The sequence below is a fragment of the Podarcis pityusensis genome (genome assembly GCF_964106645.2).
Source record: "Podarcis pityusensis genome assembly, chromosome: 7".
In the NCBI taxonomy this organism is placed as follows: domain Eukaryota; kingdom Metazoa; phylum Chordata; class Lepidosauria; order Squamata; family Lacertidae; genus Podarcis; species Podarcis pityusensis.
The window spans coordinates 83,532,353-83,554,681 of record NC_138031.1 but is presented as its reverse complement, the minus strand read 5'-3'; the positions used below and the strand labels follow the sequence as shown (position 1 = coordinate 83,554,681).

The following is a 22,329-nucleotide window of genomic DNA, read 5'->3' as shown; positions in this document are numbered from 1 at the left end:
CCAGCCCTGTCCCAATCGCTTCCATGGGCAAGAGAAGCAAGTTAGACTCTTGCCAGAGGGGGAACTGTTTTCTCAGAACAAGATTTTAGGAAGAGAGAAAGAAGTAAATCTTTGTTGTTGTTGCTCCAAGACAAGAGAAGTCAGATCCTCAAGGAGGATTTGAGGTTCCCCCTCCTGGTGCTCACCAAAAAATATCTGCAACTCTGGTCACCCTCATTTTGGGTGGCATCCTGTACTTTGCAAGACTCTTAATTCCTTCTCCCAATTCTGCAATGTCATCCAGAGCTTCATAGTCAGATGCATCTGTGCTTGCAAGTAGGTCTAAAGCTGAGCAAGACCAGGCTGCTGGAGTACATGGTAGCTACATCCACATCCTCTGAGAAAGCAAACTCTTGATTTAGCCCTTGTAGCAGACAGATGTGACTCAGGCGTGGTCGTTTCTGTTTCTTGGCTGCTGCTTTTGTCAGAGACGGTACCTCGAGTCCGAGCTAGAGGTGAAGCTAAACACATGGTGGTTCTTTGCACCCTTCTGGTTTCCGTTACAAAATAAAGCAGTGGTTTGCATGATGTTCCAAATAGAGACTGTGGCAGCATGGGGGAATAGGGAGGGATGTTTGGGTCTGTTGGGACGTTAGGGCTGGCCTAGCAAGGAAAATAGTCAGAGGCACTGGTTGCATGGGTTGCTAGGGGAAGGGTGGACCAAGAGGGCCATTGGATCATACACCACTCTTACAAATTGGTTCAACTATGCCTTCACGTGGGAGCCCCTCCACACCTTCTCAAGTGTGGTGTTAGGCCTAGGCCTTAGATTTTTACTCACGGTTTCCAAATCTTAATTTTTTCGGAGAAATTGGTCGCTCACGATCACCGGACTTTGGAGCTTTGCGCAATGAAGAAAGCGAGTCGATTCCACAGTACCCACGTCTCCAACCCCGCTCGCTCTCGGGGCTCTTACTAGAGCTTCCCGGGGAGCAGGGGAGTCGCTCAGGGTACCCGGTCCTTAGAATGCTCAATGTGAGGTTTTTTTCGGGGTTCCGTAACACTCTCGCGGTCACCCCAATCTTCATAGCGCCGGGGCTCTTTCAGCCGAAAGAGCTCCCGTCGCCATTAATCGGGCGACCAACCGGAAGTCTCTCCCCCCACCTTCTCAAGCGTGGTGCTAGGTCTAGGCCTTAGATTTGAACCTGTGATCCCCTGCATATGAAACCTAAGCTGTTCCCCCACCCCCGACATGGGCTCCTTCTGAAGCCCATGTGATGTCAGTGCACGTATTTGAGTCTTGAGGGAGCTGGGCAAAAGCAAAATGCCCCGTGGTGTCTCTTGTTTCCCTGTCTACTGCTGTGGCTAAGCGGGTTCAAATATCGGGAGCTCCTCTTTTTTTGCTTGGTATCGCTGTTGCTGGTCAGGCATGAAAAACAGGAGGGGAGGCCATATTCCACTTCCCCGTAATGGGGACTGAACTCACATCTCCAGCTTTGTTTGGTGAGCTGATAAGAGAGTATTGCTGTCAGTGTGTGGTTTGGACTTGTCTTTTGAGGGTGGGTGTGCAATTTCTCAGGGGGTGGGGTGGGGTAAATAAACCCTCTCCAAACCTCTCTGGATTATTATTTACTATTTTGTATTTTAATATGGCTGTACATTCCTCTGGAAGCCCTCTTGGCTATACAATTTAATTCAAAGGAATTACAGTGGTACCCCGCAAGACGAATGCCTCGCAAGACGGAAAACCCGCAAGACGAAAGGGTTTTCTGTTTTGGAGGCGCTTCGCAAGACGAATTTCCCTATGGGCTTGCTTCGCAAGACGAAAGCCCATAGGGAAATCTCCGGGGACCTCTTTTAAATGCTGGCGGTGGGGAGCAAAGCCTTTCCCCCCCTCTGGCCTTCAGAAGAGGTCCAGGAAGGCCGGCGGGGGCCGAAAGGCTTTGCTCCCCACCGCCAGCATTTTAAAAGCAGTCCGGGATAGCAGGGAAGAGCTTCCCGCTATCGCGGACGGCTTTTGAAGGCAGGCGGGGGGGGCAAAGACTTTCGCCCCCCGCCCGCCTTCAGAAGAGGTCCAGGACCTCTTCTGAAGGCGGGCGGGGGGCGAAAGTCTTTGCTCCCCCCTGCCTGCCTTCCCGGGAGAGCGGAGAAAGGCAGCGCCTTTCTCCGCTGTCCCGGACGGCTTTTGAAGACAGGCGGGGGTGGGCAAAGACTTTCGCCCCCGCCCGCCTTCAGAAGAGGTCCAGGACCTCTTCTGAAGGCGGGCGGGGGGCGAAAGTCTTTGCTCCCCCCTGCCTACCTTCCCGGACGGCTTTTGAAGGCAGGCGGGGGGGCCAAAGACTTTCGCCCCCCGCCCGCCTTCAGAAGAGGTCCAGGACCTCTTCTGAAGGCGGGCGGGGGGCAAAAGTCTTTGTCCCCCCTGCCTGCCTTCCCAGGGGCTTTTACATCGCCCCGGACAGCGGAGAAGTGCTCCGCTGTCCCGGGCGATTTTAAAATGCCGCCCGCCAGCATTTTAAGATCGCCCCGGACAGCGGAGAAGTCCTCCGCTGTCCCGGGGTTTTTTAAAATGCTGGGGGTGGGAAGAAAAGCCCTTGTCCCCCCCCCCCAGCCTTCAGAAGAGGTCGGGGGACAGACTGTCCCCGGACCTGGTCTGAAGGCGGTTTCCCTAGGAACGCATTAATTGATTTTCAATGCATTCCTATGGGAAACCGTGCATCGCAAGACGAAAAACTCGCAAGAAGAAAAAACTTGCGGAACGAATTAATTTCGTCTTGCGAGGCACCACTGTATTTGTTTAGCAGTAAATCCCAGAATGAAGACAGAGTAACCTTGTAGTAAGTTGCAGGCTCGTTTGGACAAAAGAGCCCTGACACCTAGTGAACTTGCATCATGCCCTTGGCAAATAAATAAAACTCAGGAATTCACGGCTGTGATCCACAGTACTGGGAAATGTGTGCCTGCCTCCATCAAATGCATGCTGTACTGAGAATGTTGCATTTTAGCTAAGGCACGTTCCCCGCAGGGCCACAGCTTGAAACTGCCTCTCCATGTTTCTCAAGAAGCTAGGAGGGAAAGCCTGGTGTTTCCTTTGCATATAAACCTACAGGGTCTTTACCTTGCGAGCGGCATGGGGGGGGGGGAAGGTGACAATGCTGCTGGCTGATTGGTGCTTTCCAAGCACAGCTGCGCATGGAGCGGATCACAGACAATGTCGCCATTGATAAGGAGCTGCATGGTTGCTAAGCACTGCGTGGCGAGACTGGTTGCTATTTCTGCATTTGCATTTCATTAAATGCTGTTGAATTTCTGCTGAGTGAGGATGGCGGTGGGGGAGACAGACTTGGCTTGCACTTTTGCAAGCAGCAGAGGTAGTAACCACCTTGTCAAGACTGTAGGACTGGGTTACCTTCCAACCAGTTCCATATACTTAACTCGCATGGAAATTAAATGGGATTTGAGCACACACAACTAGGAAAAGTGATGCGGCCCCAGAGCTTTTACTGTCAATAAAGCGGGTGTCTCAGCAATAGCTAAAGAGATTTTCAAAAAGGAAAAATCTGTTTTATTGTGTTCTTTAAAAAACACCTGCTTTATGAGCGCAGGAATTTATATATAAGAAAAAACACTTCTACTCCTTTTGAATCCACTTCTGTGACAAGCAACTTGCAACGCAAGTTGGGTCTCTGGGACCCTTACTGTTAGAATGCTTCATTATAAAATAATTTAAGTTTCAATGACACATTTGCAGCATAGGATTTCAATGACACATTACTCACCTCTTGGTATTTTGTAGCCCGTTTCCCCTGGTTTTCTGAGATTCCTCAAAATATTATCAGAATGCACATTAATCAGCAGGCCACTTAGCCACCCTGAAAAACCTGAAAATATATTAGAATGCTGGTTTAGAAACACAACCTTAAAAAAAAAAGTTATGAGAATGCACCACAGTATGTCTGTATCCGATCTGCTTGCATCATGATGTTCTGAACCATCGCCAATGGCTGCACTTGAAAATCTGTGACGTATTTAGTACCTAAGGTTACTCACCTAGAATGAAGCGCAGTACTGTTGGCCAATCTAAAGAGTATTCTGCATAGTTACTCAAACTCCGGCCCTGCAGGTATCCATTATAAGTGCAGAAGACAAAAGCTAGCAAAAATGCAATGGCAGGAGTTGGCTTTCCTCCACGAATTAAGAAAGGAAAGATGAATGCCCTGGAATAAATGCAAAATTAAGGGTTTTATTTAGTTTTAAACGTTGCAGAAATGCAACACACACACGCACGCAAAACTAAGCTCCAAGCTTATTGAAAACAGAATCCCTTCTAAGCAAATTGTGCAGTATGCATAAAGTACATTTTGACCATTGTGACCAGTAGCCACTGTTGGTGTCTTGCAACTTTGACCTGCTGTAGGACCTTAGCCAGACCTTAGCAGAACATACGAAGAGTTCCAGAAAGCAATCAGTTGCAGGCAGGATGGACGAAGCAGGAACAAATGCTGCTACTAGTAACTTGATTACTTAGATGTGTTTATTATGTACAGCTATGGTTTTCCCAGTAGTGATGTATGGAAGTGAGAGCTGGACCATAAAGAAGGCTGATCGCCAAAGAATTGATGCTTCTGAATTATGGTGCTGGAGGAGACTCTTGAGAGTCCCATGGACTGCAAGAAGATCAAACCTCTCCATTCTGAAGGAAATCAGCCCTGAGTGCTGACTGGAAGGACAGATCCTGAAGCTGAGGCTCCAATACTTTAGCCACCTCATGAGAAGAGAAGACTCCCTGGAAAAGACCCTGATGTTGGGAAAGATGGAGGGCACAAGGAGAAGGGGACGACAGAGGACGAGATGGTTAGACAGTGTTCTCGAAGCTACAAACATGAGTCTGACCAAACTGCGGGAGGCAGTGGAAGACAGGAGTGCCTGGCGTGCTCTGGTCCATGGGGTCGCGAAGAGTCGGACACGACTAAACAACAACATTATGTACAACAGACTCTACAAGTTACTATATACAGGAACAGATACACGGATCTTAACTAGCTCTCTCTTAACAAAACCAAACGACTCTCGGAAACACCACACTGACCAACAAAACACATTCCAGTCAGTAGGTCATAAATCATTATGCCTGCGTGAGAGAGGAGCCAACATGGCGCCGAGGTAAGACGCGCTTACCGGTGCTCTTCGGGCTTCTTTTAATATTCTTTTAATCTTTTATACTTTTATCTCAACTGACTCAGTCAGTTTTTGAAGTATTTTATAATTGCTGCAGCCGCATACTATGGAAACTCTTTGAGAGATTTGGCCCTGCTCCAGACTGCTGCAAGCTGCTCTTTGTTTCTCTCGTATCAGCGGGCTGGCTTTAGCCGCTAAAGGAGTTGAGAACGCCATTATCTTAATTGCGTGTCAAGTGTTATGTTATTTTAAGAATCGTATAATCTCTGGCCTGAGGAAAGCATGGGTCAGAAAAAACGCTTGAGAGACTTTGACGAGCCCCTATCATCCCCTAAACCAAAACTATCAAGGTTGGTGCCACACCGGAATGGAGGAGGGAGTGACCATGCCGAGCAATGCTTTGCAGTGGAAACCCAAAATCGCTTCCAACCTCTAATTGATTTAGAAGCTACTCCGATTCCGATGACTCAAAATGTTTCAAATGTAAAGCCTGTAAAGGAGAATACGAAAGAAAAACTCTCATCGCAGGAAGATGGTTTGGCATCTGTTATGGGGGAGTTCCCCAGTTGTGAGCAGTTACACTTAGTAATTAAGACCCTTCACTGTATTTTTAAAAGGCTGGACGAGGTATCTTCACAATTATCCAATATCCTGCTGAAAATCGGAAAACTTGAATCAACAACACAATCTTCAGTTTGTGAGGTCAAAAACTTATTGCCTCACCCCCATTCAGATAAAATACTGGAGACTAAAACTAAATATGTCTTAAATTCCCAATTGAACAATCAGATATTAACTTTGCAACCCAAGAAAAGTTGCCTTTCTGTCAGGTCGGAAATAGGAAGATGGTCAACGCTAGAAGGAGCTAAAGACTGCTTAAGCAAACTTTTAAAAATTAAGAAACATCAGATTGACCTATATGCTGTGATGCCCCTTCCCTGGCAGACCAACTTCTTGAAGGTGATACTTGCGTTCCACTCTGAAAAGATACCATCTATTATTGTTAGGAGGAAAACGCTTTTGTCCATGGCCGACATTGTAGCAACGAGGGTTTTTACAGACAGCAAGATCAAACCCCTTCTAAATAGGTGCCCTGGCGGTGAGGACATTAGGACAAGAGACTCTGCCTTACTTCAAAATACTGTCAGGCCCAACCGCGATGACTCTGCAGCGTGCCATCCGCGACCAAACTCAATACCCTCTCAAACTGCTATATATGAGGATGATAATCTGCAGACTGCCCTCGACGAAAGGGAACTTATTGATTCATTTAGAGCCCTCCCTCCGAAAGAACAGTCGGTGATGATGCAAAGATTTGACACGCTTAAATCTCAGCTTTTGCAAGTCCAACATAGAGGGGAAGATACTAACGATGTCTCAAATAATCCCACTTGGGCTCACCGGACAGAAGTGGTTGACCTTCTTCAGCTCAGCCCCACTCTGAATTCAAAAACCATCCGACAAGACTCAAATCTTCAAGTTGCTTCTGCAGCGTGCGCTACATCACGAGACGACCAGGCTCTGCCATCCTCACTTCATCTATATTCATCAACCAACATACCTAAGGACGAAATTCTGATTTCCCCCCAGATATCTTGGACTTAGAAGGTTTCAATAATACATTTGGTTGGCATGCATATCTATGGTATGATAAAATCAAAGTGCATAGGGCCTTTAAAAATCACATTGTCAGAAAAGCGTTATTTAATGTTTGGATAAGATATAAAGACTTGTTGGAAAACAAAACCCCTAGATGGTTGTCACCCTTGGAGGCTAAGGCATTGAAGAAACTCAATATGGAGGCCGAATGGCCAAAGTATTGGGAAATCTTGGAACAAGATGGAGATAAATTGAAATTGCAGAGTCATGAGAAATTGAAACCTAAAGTAAGAGATTGGCTCCATTATTATCAAATAATGGAGGTCTACAAACAAGATAGGAAAATTGGCTTCCAGGTGGAGAAATCAAAATTAGAAACTGAATTGTTAGAACCCAATACCAAGAATTTGTCAAGAATGTATAACTTGCTGCTGAAATGGAATACACAAGATGAAACAGTTAAATCGGCTATGATTAAGTGGGCACAGGACATTGGTCATAATATTATGTTTGCTGACTGGGAATGGTTGTGGAACACCGGTATAAAATTTACGGCATGTAATGCCTTAAAGGAAAATGTTATGAAAATGATCTACAGGTGGTACATGACCCCAGTCAAGCTAGCAAAAATTTATCATTTGCCTGATAATAAGTGTTGGAAGTGTAAAGAAACTGAAGGTACTTTCTATCACCTATGGTGGACGTGCCCGAAGATTAAGGCTTTCTGGGAAATGATATATAATGAAATGAAAAAGGTACTTAAATGTACTTTCCCTAAGAAACCAGAAGCCTTTCTCTTGGGCATTGTCGGCCAATTGGTGTCAAAGAGAGATAGAATTTTCTTTATGTATGCTACGACGGCAGCAAGAATACTCATCGCAAAGTATTGGAAGACACAAGACCTACCCACCGTGGAAGAATGGCAGATGAAAGTGATGGACTATATGACACTGGCTGAGATGACTGGCAGAATCCGTGATCAGAGGAAAGAGACGGCGGAAGAGGACTGGAAGAAATTTAAAATTTATCTTAAGAGCTATTATAAAATTGATGAATGCTAAAATGCCGAGGTGCTGAGAGAAAAAGGGAAACAGTGACATAAGATTAAGTTAGAGAAAGGACTAAGAGGACATATATTTGATAAAATTGCTCAGAAGCTGCTGAAATAATTTTGCAAACAGGGATGCAGAAAGGGGAGGTATGGGGGAGTCCGAGAAACGAAGGTTATGGAAAAAAGGTTACGAAATTATACATGTTTGTTTGTCTTTTTATTTGTTTGTATTGTTTAAAAAATGTTGTAAAACCAATAAAAATCTATATATATAAAAAAAGAAATTCTGATTTCCCTGCTTGACTCAAATCCCTCTTTAACTCACTCATCTATGCCAGAGCTAGAATCTTCTCCAGTTTCGTCCAGATATAGAAGTAGTCCACAAGTGATGCCCCTGAGAGAGTCTTCCGCAATTTCCACCCCCGTGATGCCCCCTCAATTACCTCCTTCAAAGGAAGCTGCGAATGTTACACCTCGGGACCCGCCGTCAGAAACGATTGAAGACCCGATGGGACGCATCAATAAAATAATCCGAATGTCGGATGATAAATCTGCGAGAGGGTTTACCCCGACGGACTCAATTTCCCCCTACCTGGGTATTTCTCTGTCAAGTTGTACCAAGAATTTCGAAATGAAGAGACTTCCTGTTCAGAGATCTACTTTCAGTGGATCATCCACAGTGTGCCAACAGTCGAACCAAATTGTTAAAAACTTTAATTTGCAGGGCACCTCACAGTTACCATCTTCCCAAAGTAAAATAACTGACTTTTTTGTTACATCTTCTGTCTTTAACAGAGAGTCTGCCCCCCCCCCCCCCGTTTTGACTGTTAAAAGAACAACATAGAAGTCCCCAGCTAGCAGTCCTAAGTTGGAACATTGCTGGCTGGAAAAGGAAAAGATTAGATCCCGAATTTCTGTCCTATATAAACTCTTTCCAGATAATCCTTTTGCAAGAAACATGGGAAGAAGATAAAATAGATATAAATGGCTTTGAACTGATATCACTTCCAGCTATCCCCTCCCAGAAAGGTGGCCGGTCCAGAGGCGGTCTTGCAATCGTCATATCGCTTAAAATGAGAGCCAAACTCTCGCTAGTTCATACCTTTCCTCCTTTTGCTTTTACTGGTCTGATTTCAAGTGAAAAATTCTCACTATTAATCACCAATGTTTATCTTCCTCCAGGTGGTCTGATATCAGACCTTCATTATAGATGGGATTCTCTGGAAGATCATTTATTGGCATGCTATGTTAAGTACCCTAATATTCCATCGATAATGGGTGGTGACTTCAATGCACGTACAGCTGCCAACTGGAATGGGATAATTAAGGCCAAGTGGTGGGTATCTCCCCCCTACCCAAAATCTGATTTAATCTCTTTCACATCAAGAAGATCTAAGGACAACAGAGTGAATGAGGCGGGAGTCCTTCTTTATCAATTGGCCATTCGTATGAATTTGAACATTCTAAATGGCAACTGCCCTCCGGACGTGCCAGGTGAATTCACTCATTTGGGCACAACATCAAATAGTGTCCTAGATTATCTTCTAGTCTCAGAAGACCTATTTTCAAACTTCTTTTACCTCAAAGTAGATAATGTACAATCCAGTGATCACCTACCTCTAGCGGCCAAGCTAACGCTTGACTGGCACCCGGTTAGCGGAACACACCCAATTCATGTAGGTTTAAATGCCACAGCTCAAGTAAGAGGCATTAAATGGTCCATGAAACAGGCCCCAAAATATGCAGAATTCTTCCAGAGGAATAGCTCCGAATCCCTTATTGTTTCATTGGCGGAGCTGTCTGAACCAAATAGGATACTGGAGTGGTTCTTCCACTTCTCTGCAGATTTAACTAGCTTCTTTACGATGCCGGCTCACCTGGCTAACCGAGATCAACCCAGGTTCGGTGCACCTTGGTTTGATGCCAAATGTAAGCAAGCTAGACTCTCTCTCTGTTGTATCTACAACAGATATAAAGCCTCTGGAGCTGAAACTCTCCCCCCAGAGTACTTGCAGGCCAAAATTGCTTACAAACAGGCACAGAAGTCAGCCAAGCACGAGTGGCAGCTAAGACGTTGGCAAGCGCTGATTGCTGCCTCTAAGCTTCGCAGCTCTCGCGGTTTTTGGAATTTAATCAACAAAAGATCGAGGAAATACCCATTGACGGTTATCCCAGCCCCGACATGGGAACAATTTCTAAGAAAATATTTCTCCCAGACAGACATCTCTAACATCCAATCTGATACTCTCTCAAGTCACTTGCCCATATGGCCAGATACTGACCCGGAGGAAATAGTAGATTTAATTGCTAAACTGAAAACTGATAAAGCCCCAGGGCCTGATCTGATCCCGGCGGAAGCTATTAAACAACACCCAATATGGTGGGCTAAAATTCTTGCAAAAATCTTTGATGCAATCAATGCCACGGGCCAGATACCTACATCATGGAAGGAGTCCATCATAATTCCTATATATAAAAAAGGACCACCAGAGGACCCAGGAAACTATCGTAATATCAGTTTATTATCAATCATCGGAAAAATCTACACTCGCTTCTTGCTAACCAGACTAACCCAATGGGCCGAAGATTCCAATCTGATAGGCCACGAACAGGTCGGGTTTAGACCAAATCGCGCTTCTATTGACCATGCTATAATTCTATATCATTTGGCGCGGAAGTATTCTTCCCCTACTCATGGTCTTCTATGTGCCGCTTTTATAGATCTGAAGGCGGCTTTTGACAGTATCTCTAGAGACCTGTTATGGGAAAAACTGGCAAAGTGGGGCATAGAAAAAAGGCTGTTGTGGCTATTGATTAAATTACATGAAGGGACGGCCGCTAGGGTGAGGTTAACACCTGAGGGCGATCTCACAAACTCAGTTCCAATAAACAAGGGGGTACGACAAGGGTGTATCCTTGCCCCCTATCTTTTTAACCTTTATATTAGTGACATGAGGACGCCCCTAGCTGAGGCCCAAACCTCCATTCATGCACCCAGGCTTGCAGACTATCGCTGCCCCTTATTATTGTACGCTGACGATGCGGTGATCCTCTCTTATTCTCGAATCGGTTTGAGGAGGGCCCTTAAGATTTTTGCATCATATTGCCAAACAAATTTACTTACTATTAACCATTCCAAATCTAAAGTCCTAATTTTTTCCAGGAGTCGTAAACTGTATAGATGGGAACTTGAGGGGAAGCCAATTGAACAAGTTTACAAATTTCAATATCTAGGAATTTACTTCCAGTATAATATGGGATGGAAAGCGCATATCACATATTTACAAAACAAGGTGAAAGCCCTTATCTACGCTCTACTACGCTTCTTCTTTACTGAGGGGGCTATGCATGTTCCATCCGCCTTAAAAGTTTATAGTGCAAAAGTGGTTGCAACTATGGCCTATGCGGTCCCTTTATGGGGCGCCTTTGTAAACCTCTTGCCTCTGGTGACATTGCAAAATCTTTTTCTAAGACGCCTTTTGAAACTACCCTCCTGTGTAAGCAACTCTGCCATTCGCTTAGAACTTAAGACCCCCTCCCTTGAGATTCTGATGTGGAGACATGCCTTTAATTATTGGCTGTCCCTTTGGCATAAATTGCCAAACTACCATCTTATTCAGTGCCTTTGGAGAGATGAATTCACCAGCCCATGGGCAACAAAAATCCATTCCAAACTGTTGTCTTATGGAATCTCTCCTTCCGATATACTTAATTTAGATCTAATTACAGCTAAAAAGGTCATCAAACAAAGACTGGAGGAGGTAGATTTACAACAAAATCTTACCACAGGTGGAGGTACATGTTCCCCGATATATCAGGGCATTACATCTATGTCCCAGATACCTCGATATCTGTCTACTTTATCGGCTGCGTCGCATAGATTCGCATTTGTTAGAGCCAGATTTAATGTGTTCCCCTCAAATGTGCTGAGCAATAGATTTTCTAACGGTAAAATCTCTGTTTTGTGCGCATGTGACAACAAATCGATAGAATCCCTTTATCATATCTTGTTTGATTGCCCCTTATACAATGTTCCCCGATCAAGGATCCTGAGTTCAATCATTCTGGAAATTGCTGCTAAACCACCTGAATTACATCTGGCTTATCTACTCCAGGACATTGACTCTTATAGAACTTTACAGGTTGCTAGATTCCTGATCTCAGTTCTGTCATATAAAAGACTTCATGGAATGCTGCATGACTATTAAAAATTCAGTAAACTCTATGCACCATCTTTATCTTCAAGGCCATAACACGGTACATTTAGAGATTATGCGTTGAAATATTTTAGTTGATATTTTAGATTGTAAAATGCTATTGATTTTATCTATTGATTTTTATCTATTGATTTGTTTTACCTTGTGGGCTTATAGCCGAATAAAGTATTATCTATCTATCTATGCCTGCGTGAGACCTTATGATAGAGCTGCCTCCAAGGTCCCATATCTCTAGGCAAATAACTCTTCTTTGCTCAGTCTTGGCTGTTGGGCAACTCTTAATTGACTTCGTGTGAAGCTGCACATAGAGGAAAAATCCCAACAGCCACTGGTAACTTCTTCCATTAAATTGTATAGTCCATTTCAAAGCCTCCACATCTTAGGGATGCAAATTCCACAGTTTAAACCAAATTCCATAGTTTAAATGTAAAAATGCATTTCGGTCTTTTCCCCCCCGAAATTCCTACTATAGTCGTACCTTGGTTTTCAAACAGCTTAGTTCCCGAACGTTTTGGCTCCTGAACGCTGCAAACTGTTCTGGTTTGAGAACTATTTTTGGAAGCCAAACGTCCAACAGGGCTTCCTATTGGCTGCAGGTGCTTCCTGTAGCCAATCAGAAGCCGCGCTTTGGTTTCCGAACCTTTTGGAAGTCGAACGTGCTCAAAGCACTTCGTGCACATTATTTAAATAACCGAAGCGTCTTGCAGGAAGGTGGGGCAGGGAAGGAGGACACCTGTGACTTGTTGAGAGGCGAGGCAAGGGAGGAGCCTATAATTGTTTCCTGAGGGCTGAGTGACTTTGCTCATTTGATGTTAATAGTCTGTGCACCAGATGATTTCTAGAGTGCAACTTAAAGGGTGTCCAGGAATCCAGCCCAGAAATAGGCAAGCTTTCCCCCCTCACTGTTTGCAGAGCCAGGATCGAATATGGTATCATTCAAGAGCACTGGAGGGAGCCCTCATTTCAGCCATTGCAGGCATATCTGTAGCAGGCTCCCTTGGGTGTCGCTTCTGCGATGGAGAGCATTCATCGGACTGAAATGACTGGCATCAGTAGGTCAGGAAGCAAAGATTCCTTGTTTACAGTGAAGCAGGAGGCAGATCTGTTTTATTAATTAGATGTCTATTATGCCTTCATCTCCAAGGCACCCGGCCAGTCTACTTCCAGGGAAGAAGAAGAAGAAAGAGGAGGAGGAGGGAATTATTATTATTATTATTATTATTATTATTATTATACCCTGTCCATCTGGCTGGGTTTCTGCAGCCACTCTGGGCGGCTCCCAAAAGAATATTAAAAACATGATAAAAACGTTAAAAACTTTCCTAACCAGGAAATCCTCAGAATCTGCCTACTGGGTCGACAACCCTCCATAGACAAGTCAGCGGCAGAGGGAGGCTTTGCTCCTGCAATAGCAGAGGTGAGACTCAGTGATGCTGTAGAAGTCCAGGCCCTGTGTCAGTTGGTCTTTCATTTATTAATCGTTTTTTAAATTGTGAATTTAACAGAGGAAGAGAAAGGGAAGAGAACAAAATAATAAAGACAATTAAAAGTAGTATATAAATAATACTAACCCCCCAAAAAGCCACAATAGGTTCACAATCTGAGTACAGTACAATAAATCATCAGTAAATCTTAAGTCAAATATGTAAGTTAAGATAAGCTCCCCAAATGTCCAGATAGGTATCCACACAAAAATCTATGTCTGTATGAAATACGTCCAATTGTCACCATGGAATTTACCCTTCCAGGTTTGAAGTTTGAGTCTCTTAGCTATCATAAGGGCTCACAAAAATCCACTTTTGTTGTCCTGCTGTTAATCCCATCCTACAAGAATATATTTTAGAAGTACACAAATATTTTGCCAATACGAAACAGATGCCAATGCGGATAAAAACTTCAGACCAGAAATAGTGCATCACCGGACAAGCTTGCAACATGTACCTCAACCAAGGTGTTACATCACCAACGTTTATCTCTATTAGACAGTGACTTCCTATACAAATGTTGTGGAGTCCAATACACTCAATTAATTATTGTTGGAACGGTGGGTATTTCAATTCTAAGGTAATATTCTGTGTCTCTTCTAAAGCAATTTTTCATTCTTTAGGCTGCATATTACATTCTAATTACCTACTATTCCAGGCACCTCTGAGTTCTTGAAATTCTCCCTTACGAAGTTCCGTTAAGCGTTCATAAACAACAGGTACAGGTTGTTCTTTCTGGGAAGATCCAATAATTTCCTCCAACGCCTTAGGAGATACCAAAGATCTCAAAGCAGATGGGCTATATATAGACTCCAGCAAAGGCTGTAATTGAAGATACTGCCATTTCGTACTTGCTGGTAATCTATATTCAAATTGTAAAATAGCAAATCACACACACACACACACACACATCGCATTCAACCCATTTTGTTATTTCGTCCGCAAAAAAGGCTGCCTATCTTCCAATCCCATAAATTTAATTTAGTACGAGCACGTGGGTCAAACTGCAACTGACAAGCCTGTATACCCTGTATCTTTCTAGCTGCTAAAATTAAATGTGGTTTAGATCCTTTCTTTTTATTATACATAGACCCCAACATTAACCATCCAAATAAAGGTGTTACTAAATAAGTCATCTCTAAAATTACCCAAGCTGGAGTGTTGATAGGAGGAGAAACCTGCCAATCCTTTGTACATGCTAACAAATATGCCGTCTGGTATAAACTAATATCTGGAAAGTTGAAGCCTCCCTTCAATACTGGCTGCTGCATTTTCCTAAGTAAAGGAGGTGGAGAACTGTTCCAAATAATCTTCCCATTTGTTTTTCTGCAAATATACTCAAGTATATTTGAGCACAGGGACGCGGGTGGCGCTGTGGGTTAAACCACAGAGCCCAGGACGTGCCGATCAGAAGGTTGGTGGTTCGAATCCCCACAACGGGGTGAGCTCCCGTAGCTCTTGTCAACCTAGCAGTTCGAAAGCACGTCAAAGTGCAAGTAGATAAATAGGTACCGCTCTGGCGGGAAGGTGAACGGCGTTTCCGTGCGCTGCTCTGGTTCGCCAGAAGCGGCTTAGTCATGCTGGCCACAAGACCCGGAAGTTGTATGCTGGCTCCCTCGGCCAATAAAGCAAGATGAGCGCTGCAACCCCAGAGTCGGCCACGACTGGACCTAATGGTCAGGGGTCCCTTTACCCTTTATATTTGAGCACATCCCATTTTCACCAATCCCCTCCACAAATGACAACTCTCTATGCCATATCCGAGACTGTTCCAGGCTGAGAGGGGAGAATGGGTGTGATCCTGCTCTCCTCTCCATAATTTCGCTAATCCACGGTTTTAAAATGCCTGAAAAGTGCACAAAACTGTTACCAGTGCCCGCAGTTTCCTCATTATCAGTATCTTTGGTGTAAACTTGGTCTGTAGTGCAAAAAAGTGCATTCTTGATGTTTTCCTGGCTACGAAACCCAAGTAAAAGGCCACCCTTGGTTCAGAAATTAATCCTTGGGGTGAGACATCGAGGCAGAAGCAGTTTGAGACCCGAGGAGAATGTCCATCACCCAAACAAGATGACCCTGCGGATTTGAGGTTTTGCTTATGGACAGTGTGAAACGCCCCCCACCCGGAGAGCTCACAGCAAGTCCCTTGGGGTGAAGGAGGAAATTTCCAGTGTTTCAGAGGGTTTCTTTCCCCCAAAATAACGACAAGCTGCAAAAACTTGAAAAGCAAAAGAAAGCCTCTTTTGGTTCGAGTGGCCTCCTTTTTCAGACTCACCAAGCAGCAGCCATGTTTACTTACCGTATTTTTTGCTCTATAAGACGCACTTTCCCCCTCCTAAAAAGTAAGGGGAAATGTGTGCGCATCTTATGGAGCGAAGGCAGGCGAGAGGCTCTGCTCAGCGCTCCCTTTAAAGAGCTGGGCTGCCCTTCTCCCTCCTAGGGGAAAAGCCCCCAAGAGCCGCACACATGCTCCACGCGGCTCTTTAAAGGGAGCGCAGCTCTTGGGGGAGCCTTCCTCCCGCTGCCCAGGAGAGGCTTGGCGCAGCTATCCCATAAGCCAGAACATCAAGAGGCTATCCCAGAAGCCAGATCCCTCTTGCTGTTCTGGCTTCTGGGATTCAGAATATTTGTTTTTCTTGTTTTCCTCCTCCAAAAACTAGGTGCGTCTTATGGTCTGGTGCGTCTCATAGAGTGAAAATACTTGTTTTTGTCCTGCTTTTCAACATCTCCCAAAGAAACTCACTTCAAGCCATCTTCCATCATCTGTGCACGATGCAACAACAGGTGAGGCAGGGCTGCTTTGGGTATTGTGAGTGCCACCCTGCTCTGATATGGATCAGAACAGAGAAGGACGCAAATGAGAGGGTGCATGCGGATGTCAACGCTGCCCTTGCCCCTGTAATGCGCTGCATGCTCATTGGCAACTGTCTGCAATGGGGAAGCCCCCTAGGCTCAGGAAGCCTTCTGTTTGTTTCGAAACCCTGGTTTTTCCTGGCTTCTGAAAACCCTTGGTAGCCTCCACGGTTGCTTAAAGCGTGGTGCTGATAACCGCAGTTTGATCCCCGTATGGGGCGGCTGCATTTCCAGGGTCTCATGGAAGCAGAAGCCTCCTCTGAAGATGTTTTTTGCCCCCAATTTTTTTTTATTCATTTTATAACACAAATAAAAAACACAAACAGAAAAGACAAACAATACAAACAAATTCTTGTCATATCCTTATTTTTCTAAACATTGTTAAGTGGGCTTCCCCAAGTCCCACCTATCTGATATTCATTTTACTTCATCTTTCGCAGTATACATCTATCATAATTTCTAACCCTCTTTTTTTTTTAATCACACTTAAAATAACTTCACATTTTATCACTTACAAATAATACTATTTTAAAATACCCTATCTTCTACTTCTAACCCTACAGCCTATATCCACTTCCAAAGCTATTCTAAGGTTTAAATATTAACCTCCTCTGAAGATGTTGTGCAAGTGACACATATTTCAGATTATAGTTTGTTTCCTCTCCAATTTGGGGAGGAATCAATCACGCACAGAACATTTCAACCACCAATCATTGAATGCAGATGCATTTCATCATACATGCATGTGCAAAGGGCTCAGGTGCCACTAGATTGTGTAGCCCGTAAAAGGCAGTCATGCACAGAACATTCTTTAGTTCTTGGAAATCATTGTATGTATTGCGTGTTACTCCTGACAGACCAGGGTTCAACCTTAATCTGATTATACATTCATGCATAGTTCTCAATGTAAAGGTAAAGGTAAAGGTACCCCTGCCCGTACGGGCCAGTCGTGTCCGACTCTAGGGTTGTGCGCTCATCTCACTTAAGAGGCAGGGAGCCAGCGCTGTCCGGAGACACTTCCGGGTCACGTGGCCAGCGTGACAAAGCTGCTCTGGCGAGCCAGCACCAGCGCAGCACATGGAAACGCCGTTTACCTTCCCGCTATAAAGCGGTACCTATTTATCTACTTGCACTTAGGGGTGCTTTTGAACTGCTAGGTGGGCAGGAGCTGGGACCGAAAGACGGGAGCTCACCCCGCCGCGGGGATTCGAACCGCCGACCATACGATCGGCAAGTCCTAGGCACTGAGGTTTTACCCACAGCGCCACCCGCGTCCCATAGTTCTCAATGTACTCTTAGCTTAATCCTATGCATTCCACTAATAGGCTTGGTTCCAGATCAATGTAGTTAAAACCAATGGGCAAGTTACTCATGGCTTATCTTGTCGCACTGATTTCAACCAGAATTTAGATCTACTCTATAGTAAAAGGTAAAGGTACCGCTGCCCGTACGGGCCAGTCGTGTCCGACTCTAGGGTTGTGCGCTCATCTCACTTAAGAGGCCGGGAGCCGAGATCTACTCTATAGTAGTTCTAGATTAGATTATATATTATGGGTGTGGTGTGGATTTTATCTGGATCCCAATATTCTGACTAAATGACGGAGTGCAGTACAATTGCATCTTGTAGCAGCTGAAAGCTAGCTGGCTGAAATCCTGCAAATGAATTGCATGCAAGGCAGAGAACCTCAAAGTCTCTTTTGCGCTGGGTTTTCCCAGTGTGTCAACAGCTTTTAAGCCCACAGACTCACTTACAGTGGTACCTCAGGTTAAGTACTTACCGTATTTTTCGCTCTATAAGACGCACCAGACCACAATAAGCACCTAGTTTTTAGAGGAGGAAAACAAGAAAAAAAATATTCTGAATCCCAGAAGCCAGAACAGCAAGAGGGATCGCTGCGCAGTGAAAGCAGCAATCCCTCTTGCTGTTCTGGCTTCTGGGATAGCTGCACAGCCTGCATTCGCTCCATAAGACGCACACACATTTCCCCTTACTTTTTAGGAGGGAAAAAGTGAGTCTTATAGAGCAAAAAATACGGTAATTCTTTCCGGAGGTCCGTTCTTAACCTGAAACTGTTCTTAACCTGAAGCACCACTTTAGCTAATGGGGCCTCCTGCCGCCGCCGCACTGCTGGAGCACGATTTCTGTTCTCATCCTGAAGCAAAGTTCTTAACCTGAAGCCCTATTTCTGGGTTAGCGGAGTCTGTAACCTGAAGCGTATGTAACCTGAAGAGTATGTAACCTGAGGTACCACTGTACTATGTTCGGGGAGGCTCTTGCGAGATCTCTCAGGAACTCAGACGGTCCCACGAGATCTTGCAAGAACCTCCCAGAGCCTGTCCAATTGCATTCCAGAGTTGGGCAAGTAAGGTGAAGTGTTTACAAGCACTCTGCCTTTCTTGGAGCCATTTGTTAACTGGAGACCTAACTGGTTTCAGTGACGCAGAAGGCCAGCTGTGACCATCCTTGAAGAAGAATAGCCTGTCATGCCCTGGTAACATCCAGATGAGATTATTGCAATGCATTGTACATGGGGCCATCTCTGAAGACTGTTCAGAAACTTCAATTACTTCAAACCACGGCTGTGAATAATAACTACAGTTCCCCTTTCATGACCACCCAAATCAGTTGCCACCTCACTCTAATGATAGGATTGGCGCTGGGGAAGACAGCAAAAAAGGTCTCAAGACCCTCAGCCTTATTTATGCAAAGGAAGTTTCTGCTTCCCAGAATGCATTGCTGTCTATTTGAAAAGGTGTAATGGGCTTCAGCCCCCTTTCTTTGCTAGAATAGATTTCGCAGCATACACTGCCGCATGCGTATTTTTGTATTTGCAGTTTGCTGCCTTTAAGTTGTAGACACACAGGCAAATTAGCTTTTATGGTGCAAGAACCTTGGGTCATATTTACCTAAACACTGAATTATGTGTGCTCACAGAAGCTTAAAAACGGAACGATACAGAGAAGATTAAGGTCCCTTTGTAATTATGGTGTGAATCTTTCCGTATTTTTACAACTACGTTTAGAAAAAGCTATCGTTTGCACTTTGCAACACGTTTTTATGACTTTAAAAATGAATCATTTACTTGTAAGCGTTCATATTGACAGCAGCTTTAAAGCACAGCTTGTGATCAAATAACCCTGCTTTTGGTAACGTAAGGTAGCAAGGATTCCACTTAGCTGAGTAATACAAAATGAGAAGGAACTGGGTTACTCCTTTAAGCTGTCCCCAATTCACAATGCTTACCTTACAAATCGGGTCACATATTAGGGGAAAGGGCAGGGAAAGGTATACCAAAGTTGTAAAAAGAAAAATAGAGAAAGAGTGGGTGCTGGTTAAAATGTGACAAACTGCAATAGCAGTGGTTCAAAAATGGTATTTTAAAGCATAATGTATGTTAAGGTCAGGGGCAAAAGAAGAAAGTTGCACACACACAGGACATTTTCCAACCTAAGAGATTTTGAGGCCTGAGGCAAAAGGTATAAGACCATCGACATCCCCCTTAATAAGCAGAGCCTTCTATTCAGCATAGCACAAAATACATTTTATTGATTTTCCAAAATTTTAAACAGACAAACAAACATAGATCTGAACTGTACTTGATCCAATCTTAGTAACATTGTTAAGTGACTTCCTCCCTGGCTGAATTTCAGTGTATATCATTGTAACAGTTTTCCAAAACCACTTTTTCCCCCATAAAATTAACTTAATCACTTAACATCTTTCTTTCTTTTCATATTAACGTTAAACATATTATTCTCTAACATCACATATTTAAATCCTAAGCCTATCTTATATTTGCAAGTTTTTCCAGTTAAATTATCTTAACGTATTTAAGTAAATAGTCTTTGAATTTCATCCATTCCTCCTGGTACTCCTCCTCCTCCTGGTCGCGGACTCTTCCAGTCAGGTCGGCTAGCTCCGAAAAGTCCATCATCTTCATCTGCCATTCCTCTACTGTTGGGACTTCTTGTGATTTCCAATTCTTGGCTAACAAAATTCTAGCTGCAGTTCTGGCATACAAAAACAATCTAACATCTTTTTTGGGCAATTCCATACCTGTTATTCCAAGAAGAAAGGCCTCTGTTTTCTTAATAAATGTATATTTCAACATTTTTTTCAATTCATTATAAATCTTCTCCCAGAAGTCTTTCACCTTGGGGCAGGTCCACGACATATGATAAAAGGTACCCTCTTTTTCTTTACATTTCCAGCATAGATTATGTTATGATATATCTTTGCTAATTTTACAGGGCTTAAGTACTATTTATACATCATTTTCATAATATTTTCCTTTAACACCGTACATGCAGTGAACTTGACTCCTTTCCTCCACAACCTTTCCCAATCTTCAAACATTATATTATGTCCCAAATCTCTTGCCCAATCCATATTTCTCCTCTTTCATAATGCTAGAACCAACAGGCGTAACCTTGTTGTCCAATGAAGCTAAATACAGTCGTACCTTGGAAGTCAAACGGAATCCGTTCCGGAGGTCCATTCGACTTCCAAAAGGTTCAGAAACCAAAGCGTGGTTTCTGATTGGCTGCAGGAAGCTCCTGCAACCAACTGGAAGCCCCGTCGGATGTTCGGCTTCCAAAAATAGTTCACAAACCAGAACAGTCACTTCCGGGTTTGCAGCGTTCAGGAGCCAAAACGTTCAGGAACTAAGCTACAGTGGTGCCTCGCAAGACGAAATTAATCCGTTCCGCGAGTCTCTTCGTCTTGCGGTTTTTTCGTCTTGCGAAGCACAGCTATTAGCAGCTTAGCGGCTATTAGCGGCTATTAACGGCTTAGCGGCTTTAAGAAAAAGGAAACAAACTCGCAAGAACTCGCAAGACGTTTCGTCTTGCGAAGCAAGCCCATAGGGAAATTCGTCTTACGGAACGACTCCAAAAACGCAAAACCCTTTCGTCTAGCGAGTTTTTCGTCTTGTGAGGCATTCGTCTTGCGGGGCACCACTGTATTCAAAAACCAAGGTATGACTATAGTAGGAATTTCGGGACAGACAAAATGAAACGCATTTTTACACAGCAAGTGGTTTAAACTATGGAATTTGCATGCCTAAGATGTGGAGGCTTTGAAATGGGCTATACAATTTAATGGAAGAAGCTACCAGTAGCTACTGGTCACAATGGTCAAATCAGGGGTCTGCAAACTTTTTTAGCAGGGGGCCGGTCCACTGTCCCTGAGACTTTGTGGGGGGCTGGACTATATTGGGGGGGGGGGAATATGAACAAATTCCTATGGCCCACAAATAACCCAGAGATGCATTTTAAATAAAAGGCCATTCTACATTCTATTGTGAAGTTTTGACCTCTATTTCCTCCGCCGATTTCATCCAGCCGGAGGAAGAATGGAACAACCCCGGCGGGGACCTCGCTGCCGGGCTGCTTCCCTCCGGCGTCGGGGCTCCTTCCCCGGGTCCTCCAGGTCCCGGGAAGGCCAACCCCCCCCCCCACACACACCTGCGCCAGCCGTGCTCACCTGTACGCGTAATGGATGCCGAAGAGGGCCAGGAGGAAGCGGTTGGGCCAGAAGGCGAGCCGGGCGCCGTCGCTGCCCCAGACGAGCCCCATTGGCACCAGGAAGGCGGGCGCCTCTTGCAGCGCCCAGGCCACCTTGGCCGGGATGGGCGGCCCGTAGGCGGACGAGGCGTAGCGCCCGTAGGGGATCTTCAGGTAGCGGGTGGCCAGCATCGCCAGCGCCATGCTGCCCACCATCCCGTAGCTCATCCCCTCCAGCAGCCGCTGCTCCTCCGGGCCGGAGACGCGCCGCCAAAAGGCCCTCGAGCAGCGCAGCGCCCAAGCCAACGTCTCCATGGCGCCAGGCGACGCGGCTCAGCTCTGCGCGCCCGGGCGCCGGCGGGGGAAGAAAAGGGGAGCCGGCCCCGGCCCCCTCCCCGCCGACAGGCCAACCCCGCGGGAAGAAGGTGTCCGGGCGGGGGCTCCGGGCGTGGCCATCCCCGCCCAGGAC

General features: G+C 45.0%; 1 protein-coding gene across 1 annotated transcript in view; it reads right to left on the bottom strand.

Moving 5' to 3' along the window:
• Window positions 1-22,329, bottom strand: part of SRD5A1 (steroid 5 alpha-reductase 1) — a 28,636-nt gene extending 6,307 nt beyond the window's left edge. The window contains exons 1-3 of the mRNA XM_081015019.1: window positions 21,841-22,329; window positions 4,027-4,193; window positions 3,756-3,857 (exon numbers count right to left, since the gene is read on the bottom strand). Coding sequence (XP_080871145.1) covers window positions 3,756-3,857; window positions 4,027-4,193; window positions 21,841-22,175 — 604 coding nt within the window. The 5' untranslated portion in view covers window positions 22,176-22,329. The remainder of the gene's footprint in view (window positions 1-3,755; window positions 3,858-4,026; window positions 4,194-21,840) is intronic.